Source organism: Gavialis gangeticus, unplaced genomic scaffold (assembly GCF_001723915.1).
Source record: "Gavialis gangeticus isolate Ggan-Ray unplaced genomic scaffold, GavGan_comp1, whole genome shotgun sequence".
In the NCBI taxonomy this organism is placed as follows: Eukaryota; Metazoa; Chordata; order Crocodylia; family Gavialidae; genus Gavialis; species Gavialis gangeticus.
In genome coordinates this window covers 1,893,653-1,903,799 of record NW_017729008.1, presented here as the reverse complement: position 1 = coordinate 1,903,799, position 10,147 = coordinate 1,893,653, and the positions used below count along the sequence as shown (strand labels likewise).

The window sequence follows — 10,147 nt, the reverse complement described above, 5'->3', positions numbered from 1 at the left end:
TGACAGTTTGGAGCATGCCTTTCATGTCCTGAATCTTTGCTCCAGGCGGACAGTATACTTCATGTGCCGAGGGGTCCTGGTGACAGATAGGGCCCTCTGTACGCTGTACTGATGGTTGGAGAGTGAGGGGCCCCAGCCTGGCCCGGAGGGGCAGGGGACTGTGGGTCATGCACCGACAGGGCTGGGGGATGTGAGTCGGGACAGGCCATGGATTTTTGCAGTTGAGTCCTGGTCGAAGAAAGGTTAAGAACCACTAGACTAGAAGACTTCTTGAGGTCCTTTCCAACACTAATTTTCTATGATTCCCTGATCCCAACAATTGTGCCTCTTGTGATCAAAGATTAGATCCAAATCAATCCTTATTTGCCAGTGTAGGGGGAGGGAGCCCAGGAAACAATCCCAGGCTCCTCCTGTGCCAGGAAGTTGAAACCCAGGTACTTAAAATCAGCTGATTGTCGGGATCTGAAACTGGCCCCAGTCCGTTTCCCAGCCCCAGCCAATAATCAACTGATTGTTAAAACCCCAGGGATACACACAGTTTTTACAGGTCCTGGCACATGGTTACTCTGAGATTAGGCTGTTACAGCCTGTTCCCAAGGTCTCCATGCCCAGGGATGAGTGAAAACCCTGTGTGCTGCCCAGCTGGGAAGCACATGAGTTTTTACAGGTCCCAGGGTCCATGAACTAGTTCTGCATCCAGCCGTATTAGGGAGGGGATAGCTTTGTCCCAGACCTTGGGGTTGCCCCATGCTGAACTAGACACTCAGTTGAGAATGGCATCTGTCATGAGCCAATCCCAAGTGGCCATATGTTCAATTTAAGGGGTGAGACAAATGAGCCATAGAGTTATTGCACATTATACAGTAAAAGCCCTGTTATCCGGCATGCCCCAGGAATGGGGGATGCCAGATAACAAAATATGCCGGTTAATTGAGCGGCCCCATCCACCACTTCTCCCATCGCATCTGGGGCATCCCTCCACCGCTCCCGCCGCATCGCCGCCTGCCCTGCGGGTCCTGTGGGCGTCATGGGACGGAGGTGGGCGTCTAACGGCCCTGCGCAGCCTGTTACGGCCCCGGGCCGTGGGGGCTTGGCAGCGCAGGCTGCTTTATTTTACAAGCCAGCATGTCAGTTAGTGGAGCATGCCAGCTTGTAAGATGCCGAATAGTGCAGCTTTTACTGTATGCGGAATAACTGTAACTTGTTTATTCTTATAACATTCTTTAAATTGACTTGAATGTGTGGCTGTGTAACTGTTTATGGCATAATTAACCTGTTGTCTCTTAGGCTAGGGACACATAAACCAGTTCAAGTGATCAGAACAAGGTTTAAGCCTGTAACAGAACAGAAGTTCACTGCACATAAACCAGTTTCAAAATGGCTGAAACTGGTTTAAGATAAACTTGGTAGAATGTAGTATCAGACTTAACTGATTTGAGGCAAACCTGTTTATGGAACTTCTGTCCCAGACCCCTTCCTGGTTTAAGTTAAATCCCATTATGCTTTTCATTCTGGGCTGGACTGTGCTGTGTGCTCCAGAGAGCAGGGATAGCTCTTCCCCTCTCCTCCCTAGGTGGAGCACTGTCATTGCTCTAGCTGGCTGAGAAGGGGTGGGGGCCTGGCCTTCACCCTCCTTCCCCTGCCACTAGCTACTGAAGCAGAGATCCCTTCTCTCACAGCACGGACCCCAGCCAGCATCTGGTCACAGCCATGCCATCTCCATGCTAGCTAATCCTGAGAGGTGTCTGCATATGTCTCAAGTTTCACTGAGACAAAGGCAGACAGAACAGTGTCTGCTTAGGGCTTTTTAGAGCTAATCAGCAGGTCAGCTGGTAATGGCTGTCCTTCCTTCCTTGAAAAAAGCTGTTTAAGAAGAGCTTGAACTAATGAGAGAGTTTTTTGTTTTCCTGATAGGCTGATAAACTTTGTGATATATCAGCTCCCTGCTGGCTTGCTTGCCTGTCAGTTTGCTGCAGACAGTATGAAGAAGCAGGGAGAGGGAGATTGCAAAGCTCAATATCATCAACAGATGCATGCACTCCACACAAGCAGTCCTCTCCTCCTCCCGCCTGCCCTCTCACCCCTTTTTGCCTCGAAGTATTAGCCGGGGCCTGGTATCTGGCAACACTCCCACCCCTTGAGCAGCAAGCCTGGAAGATTCTGGCACGGGCTGCTTCCCCCTGCCTCTCCCCTCCCAGGCACACTTCAGCTGGGGGCTGTGTAGGCAAGGTGGGTGTTTAAACCCCTCCCTAATCATAGCATCCTGCAGGGCCTGGCTACGCCCCTCCTCAGCTCAGCACTATGAAAAGGAAGGGAGGGCTTGTTCTAGCTCCCCCCGATGTGAGCCACTGCAGGCATGTGCCTGCATTTCTTGAATTCAAAAGTGAGTGTCTATCTACTTGTGGATCGGTTCAAGCTCTGCAGGTTAGACTAACCTGCAGAGATTAAATCAATTCAGGCTCAGGCTTTTTGAATGTCTGTCCCTATCCGTAAATGTAAAGTTAGTGGTGCACCAATAGAGATTTTTTGGGCCAATGCCAATGGCTGATTTTTAACGAGCCATATCAGCCAATACTGATCTGATTGCCAATATGCAGCCCAGCAGCATGGAGAGCAGCGTCTGGCTGGTATATCTGCTGTGGGGGAGGGCAAAGGGGGGAGATCAAGGCCTCCATGGTGAGGGCTGGGGCAGGCACTGCACAGGTGGACAGGGTGTGGGACGGAGCCACAGCTCATCCAGGGAGCATGGCTTCCGTCACTTCAGACCCCGAAAGGGCATGGGGTCATGTGCCCCCCAGATCTGTGCATGGAGTGAGGGTAGGTTGCTGCTGCAGGCTGGGGCCAGGCATGGTGACAGGCTCTTCCCACTGGGGTTTGGGCCAGGCTGTGCTCAGGGTGGACAAGTTCGGTGCTGGGAGGGGGGCTATGGCAAATTTTGGGGTGGCTGTAGCATAGCTCCAGCCTAGCCACCCCCCCCCCCCCACCGGCACTGCCCCTGGCCCGTCTGCAGCGGCAGGCCTCCCTCACCTTGCACGTAGATCCAAGGAGTACCTCCCTCCCATGCCCTCCTGGGGTGTGTGCAGTGGCAGAAGTCGTGCCCCCTGGATGAGTCACTCATGGCTCCATCCTGTCCCCCACCCGGTCTCAGCTGTGCAGCCCCTTCCCTTGCCCCGCTCCCTCCCTCATCGCGGGGGCCTCAATCTGCCCTCTACCCCATGCCCCTTTCCCAACAACAGGCTTACCAGCCAGATGCTGCTCTTCATGCTGTTGGGCCATGCTTCTGAACACGTGTGCTGTGCTGTGTTGTGCATGCACACCATGTTTATCGGCAACGTTGACCACATCAGCCAAAAAAAAACGACTGCCAATAATGTCAATTTTCCTTTTATTGGTGTCGATACAGTATGGGACCCATGTATCGGTACACGTCTAATGTAATGTGTCAGGGGCTAATAATAGACTTGAACAGCCAGGATGAACCACAGAAACTTTACTGAAGGAAGCCTCTAGCTGGATTTTAAGCTGTGGTCATTTACAATTTCAGTTTTGATTGCTTTCTGTTTTGTGATTTCTTGTTACTGTTAGGTTGTAAGATTAAGTAAAAAGGGGCAGGAAACAGGCAGAGTCTAAGCCTGAGTTGTGAGTCTGGAAGCCTGCATTTCTGCAAACAAGGCAACTATCCCTTTCATAGCAGAAAATGAAGCTGCTGACAAATTTGAGAAGCTTTCTCTGTTTTTCTTTTTCTTTTTTTTGCTGATTACTCTAGGAGTACTTTACTGTTTTAGGTATACTGGTTGCAGCTCTGCATGCAAAGGTGTGCTTTGTACTCATTTACAAAGTTATCTCGCATGGGAAAACCAGGCTCTTCTGGATCACTGCATTTTAGGACTGTGTCTATTTATGCTAGAGGCTTCTGCTGGTAAAGCTAAGTTGGTCAGGGAACATGTTTCTTTACACCCGTGATTTATTTCGTTCTGCTGACAGAAGCTCTTAGCACAGACCTGGCCTTTATGTAGCTTTCTTATCCAAAATAAATAGTCATTATATTTAATCATGAAAAATTAAAAGATGATGTGAAGTTTGAGTTTGTGAGGACTGATGTTTCAGAGTAATGTTCCACAAACTGAACAGTTTCAGAGGACAAGGTAGGTAATATTTCTATAAAAGCTATTTAGTATCTGCCCTCTAAATTACAACAGCGTTGGAGCAGGAATTAAATCATGGAAATGTGCAAGAAGATTGTAAGTTCCACTCTGAGTTCAGATCGTAGTAGCAGCGTTAATTTATAGTGTTTCTACCAATGCCTGTCTGTTTTTGTGCACGTGTAGATGCATGGAATAATGGAGATTTTTTACAGTAGATACTATAATGTTGAAATGGAAGAAAAATGGGAGATATTTAATGTTTACATTTCTCGTGTGATAATTGATATCTTACTTTTTTTTAGATGGTGTAAAGCAGTCAGAATTACACAATCAAGATGAACAGCATGGCTTCCTTGACGAGGAAAACAATACATCCAGTTTATAAGCCCATGTCTACAATATGAAGCATTTTATAGTAGCTGTGTTTGAGAACATAAGCTGCAATGTCCTGATCCTGGAAAAAAATGAGATTTCATTAATTAAATCTAGAATTTTTTTCAATGTCATTTTAATCATATGTGTACAACAAGTATAGAATACGAAAACCAAGGATTATAAATGATACATTTCTATTTGTGCATAATACAGGATATATCATTTTAAATCAAATTTTAATACTTTTTTAGTTTGTTTATTAATTCATGAAGACTCAACAAAAAGAAGTTAACCATGGAAAATAAGGCAAATTCCCCTAGAATGGACAGTAATTTTGTATTGGATAAAATCAACAATTTAAAGGTAGAGCAAGAAGATGATGTTATTAATTGTACTTTGGAAAGATTTGATATAAAAACAGAACAGGAAGATTTCAAACATACTGACAGCAGTGATGAGCAAGAAGACAAAGAAAAAAATTTCATTACCCACAACCCCAGCAAATATTTATCTACAGAAAATGAAGATGATTACGGATCTCTCTTTTCTCAGTACAGTAACACTCTGTATGATGTAGCAATGGAGGCTGTGACACAAAGCCTCCTTTCGGGCAGAAACATAAGCTCCAGGAAAAAATCCCCTGCATGGAATCATTTTTTTATATCCCCTAGAGACAGCACTAAAGCAATATGTATGTACTGTATGAAAGAATTTAGCAGGGGTAAAAATGAAAAGGACCTTAGTACAAGTTGTCTTATGAGGCATGTTAGGAGAGCCCATCCTACTGTACTTATTCAAGAAAATGGAAATATGCCAGGTATATCTTCCTTTTCTTCACCTACTTTGTTACTGCCACCTCAGTCTGCGGACATTGGAGAATTAAGTACTGTGTTATCACCTTTAAAACTGGTCAAGAAAATTGCTTCTAAGATACCATCTCCAGATCGAATAATTGAGGAATCTGTTTCTATAGTTTCTGCTGAAGAAATACCAGATCTAGCAGTTTCTGAAAAATGCAGCAAAGAAGCCACCATGGTTGGGTCATCTCCACAGCTACCCAATAGCCAGTATGATGAAATTGTGGAGAATGTAGCAGAAAAAACTGTTATGATTCCAAAGAATACATCAGGTTCCAGGAGAAGGTCTGCCGTCTGGAAACATTTTTACTTATCACCTCTGGATAATTCTAAAGCAGTTTGTATCCACTGCATGAATGAATTCAGCAGAGGAAAGAATGGAAAAGATCTTGGAACCAGTTGCTTAATAAGGCATATGTGGAGAGCCCACCGTTCAATTGTTTTGCAAGAAAATGGAGGTGGCACAAGTATACCGCCTCTCTATTCTGCTCCTCCAACTTTGTTGCCTTCTTTACTGCCCTCAGATGGTGATTTAAATTCAATGTCATGCTCTCCTGGAAAACTGCTTAAAGAATCAACTTCTGTTTCTTCCTCTCCAGACAGAATGACTGAAGAGATTCATTCTAATTTGCCTTCAGGAGATATTTTAATGGAAGACTCATCAGTTTTGTCATCTTCTGATGACATAGGTGAAGCCTCCCTTGCAGCTTCTCTTGAGAAGCATTGTGAGGGCTTAAGTCCATTGATATTTGAACCTAGTGCTGTGTTTCAGCAGAATAAAAGGATGATGAAAAAGCTTAAATCAGAAGTTTGGCATCATTTTTCAGTGTCTCCTGCAGACAGTCTAAAAGCGGTGTGTAAACATTGCAATTGCATGGTAAATCGTGGGAAAAAAGGAGATGTGGGCACAAGCTGCCTGATGAGACATCTATGCAGACGCCACCCTGAGGTGGTTGGGAACCAAAAGAGTTTTCTAGATTTTAGTTTGGCAAATTCTCCTTATGCTACTTTGGCTTCTGCAGAATGTTCATCCTCAAAGTTGACTGACTTACCCACCATGGTTACAACAGATAATCAAGTTATATTTCCTGTTAATAGCAAGAAGACCTCAAAACTGTGGAATCACTTTTCAATATGCTCTGCAGATTCAACTAAAGTAATATGTATGCACTGTGGACGTACAATTAGTCGGGGGAAAAAGCCAACAAATTTAGGTACAAGTTGCCTTCTAAGACACTTGCAGCGGTTTCATAACAATGTGCTGAAAACTGATGCCTCAGAGACAGTATTGCCCTCTCCTGCAGATAATCACATGCCATTGAGTACAGAATTATTAGGACCTTCAACCTTTGATGAAACCAATGACAAGTTTTGTGACTCTCACCCAGTTGCCAAAAAAATCACAAGTCTTGTAGCTGAAATGATTGCACTGGACCTTCAGCCATATTCCTTTGTAGACAACATTGGCTTTAACAGGCTGCTTGAATACTTGCAACCTCAGTATTCCTTACCTTCACCATCTTATTTTTCTAGGACAGCGATTCCAGACATGTATGATAATGTAAAACAAATAATTATTTCGCATCTTAAAGAAGCTGAAAGTGGAGTGATCCATTTTACATCTGGAATATGGATGAGCAACCAAACAAGAGAATATCTGACCCTTACAGCTCATTGGGTAACGTTCGAGTCCTCGTTTCGACCACAGTGTGAAGATTACCACTGTTCAGCACTTTTAAATGTTGCACAGATCGATTGCGATTACAATGGCATCAGTATTCAAAAGCAACTAGAATATTGGTGGGAAACCTGGATTACTTCCATTGGCCTTCAGATTGGGATTACTGTTACTGATAATCAGAGTATAGAAAAAACTTTAAATGAAGGTGATCATTCGAGTGTACAATGTTTTGGTCACACTATTAATCTCATAGTGAATGAAGCTATTAAAAGTCAGAGAATGGTTCAAAACTTGCTTAGTATTGCAAGAAAGATCTGTGAGCGTGTTCATCGGTCAGCAAAAGCAAAAGAGAAATTAGCAGAGTTACAAAAAGAATACGAATTGCCTCAGCACCAACTGATTCAAGATGTTCCATCCAAGTGGAATACATCATTCCATATGCTTGAACGCCTAATTGAACAGAAAAGAGCAATTGATGAAATGTCAATTGAGTGCAGCTTTAGGGAACTAATAAGTTGTGATCAGTGGGAAGTTATGCAGTCTGTGTGTCATGCTCTGAAACCTTTTGAAGCTGCAAGTAGAGAGATGAGCACACACATGTCTACTTTAAGTCAAGTGATTCCAATGATTCACATACTTAACAGGAAAATAGAAATGTTGTTTGAGGAAACAATGGGTATAGATACCATGTTAAAATCCTTGAAAGAAGCTATGGTGAGTAGATTGTCCTCCACGCTTCATGATCCAAGGTACATTTTTGCTACACTTTTGGATCCACGTTATAAAGCATCCTTATTCACAGAAGAGGAGGCTGAACAATATAAACAGGACTTAATCAGGGAGCTGGAAATAATGAGTTCTACCTCAGAAGATGAGAAACCTGTTTCCAATGGATGTGATATAGGTTCACCATCTGCAAATTCCTATGGGGAAGATAGTCTTTGGTCACTAATGGGTGACATGAAAAAAGCAAAAGATCTAAGAGAAAAAGTAAAGTTACCAGAGGAAATGGTGCTTTCATACTTGGAGGAAGAAGTGCTTGAGCATAACTGTGATCCACTAACTTACTGGAACTTTAAGAGGTCATCTTGGCCAGTGCTGTCAAAATTGGCTGTTAGATTCTTGGGTTGTCCACCCAGCATTGTTCCTTCAGAGAGATTGTTCAATACATCCAATGAAAACAACAGCTTTAGTCAGTCGAGGCTAATGATTGAACACTTTGAAAAACTTATCTTCTTGAAAGTGAATCTTCCCTTAATATACTTCCAGTATTGAAACTATTGAACAAACTGCCAGACTAAAACTATTGTTGCTCACTGGATATTAATTATCTGTAAGTTGGATTGTTGAACTGCTCCAGTAGGGGCCATGTATGACATCTAATCAATGACTGTAATTCCAAATTTTAGTTTCTTTTTTCAGCTTTCAATATGTCTACATGTGCCTTATTCATAGTTCTTCAGGCCAGATATTGTATATATGTTTTTTTAAAAGTTCACACTAGAAATAGTCTGTCTCGTCAAATTATACAAAATTATGTAGGTTTTAATCCATAATTGTACATGAACTTTAAAAATGCTCAGTCCTGTTTTAATAGAATGGCAAAAAAAGATGTAAACAGTTCTATTCTGTAGTTTTTTATTCAATTATTATGTAAAAACCATAAACCAGGTACTGTATTTTAGTTAAACATTGCTTTAATTTCAACAAAACAGCTTTTGTAGATGTCAAAAGAAAGCTGTATATAAAGGTGGAGTTCAAGCCATCTTTTTACCTAGCAGTTTTTAATTGCAAGCCCTAAAATACAAAAAGAGTAAGAAGAAATATTATGGAAGATGTGTTTACTATTACAGGAGACTGTTGACTTTGTATCTGAAAATAAAGCTAAATTTAGAGGTATTATGGAATGTCAGATAGTAATCTGTAATAAAACTTCCCATTTGCTATTCTGTTCAGGTTTTACATTGTAACTGAACTACAGAAATATTCTGGGTATTTATATAAGCTCTTTTTGGAAGTTTTATCAAAGTTTGTGTAATAATGGTTGTTATTTAATGAAATGTATTAAAAAGGCAAGAAACAGCAAAAAAAATCTCATGTCAATCTAAAGCCTTTTTAATCTTTAGTGCATCAAAACTATAAGGTTTGCTGGTGTAAAAAGTGAGCCTCATTTTCCCATGTGATTACAGCTGTGTAGAACAACTCGTCTTAAAATTCCTAGTACAAAAATCATGAATTTTCTGATTCGCAGGAATAGCCTTATGGATGTGGTGCACTGCTTAGAATTTTATGTAGTAGGAATGATTCACAATTGACAGTGTCCATCAGGCAAATGAGATGTTTTAGAGCCCTCAAAACTACACAGTAAGGCAAAAATAGCCAGCATTTTAAATTTTTAAGAAGGTTCTCCATTTTTTTTAATACTAAAATTTCATCTTCTTATTTCAGTTTTAATTAAATACTTTTGGGAAACAAGTCATTCATTTGCCTATGACCTTTTTAGAAAAAGTTGTAGCTTTGTTAAAATACTGTACCTATGCCTAATCTAATTTTGCATTTACTATGTTTTAGTGTATTTATAAATGGTGAACTCCGTTTCTGAAATTAAACATTTTATTTGCAGTTTTCTAGTGCTAATGAATATGCCTTTTCTTTTTGGATAAGCTTAGAAAAGAGTCGTTAAATGAAAACCGATACAACCAAAATACATAAACCATAAATTCAATGTAAAATGCTATACAAAGAAAAGATTAGATGGTACGCATAGCTCTGGTCTTCAAGGGCAAGACTCTGCAGCTCCTTGGGTTGAATAAATTCTTAATCCAAGTGTTCCAATTGATTTCACTGAGATCATTTGATTATTTTAAATCAAGTTTGCTGAATTCTTCTCCAAATGGCATAAACTTACCACACACCACTCAGCAAAGCATTTTGCAAATAAAGTGACAACTAAAATTATTTTAAACTGCATTTATAGTGAATTTGCTGATACTAGTGTGTGGTGTTGGTAATCTTTTCCCCTTAAATTTTCAAGGTAATCTTGAGAGGAAAGTATGGCATAAAGTCTGGACTTTTGTGGTTGAATGCAA

The 10,147-nt window shown here is 41.5% G+C and overlaps 1 protein-coding gene across 1 annotated transcript in view; it reads left to right on the top strand.

Moving 5' to 3' along the window:
- Positions 1–9,685, top strand: part of ZBED4 (zinc finger BED-type containing 4) — a 34,664-nt gene extending 24,979 nt beyond the window's left edge. Inside the window, exon 2 of the mRNA XM_019509350.1 lies at positions 4,448–9,685. Coding sequence (XP_019364895.1) covers positions 4,815–8,333 — 3,519 coding nt within the window. The 5' untranslated portion in view covers positions 4,448–4,814 and the 3' untranslated portion in view covers positions 8,334–9,685. The remainder of the gene's footprint in view (positions 1–4,447) is intronic.
- Positions 9,686–10,147: the final 462 nt, after the last annotated feature.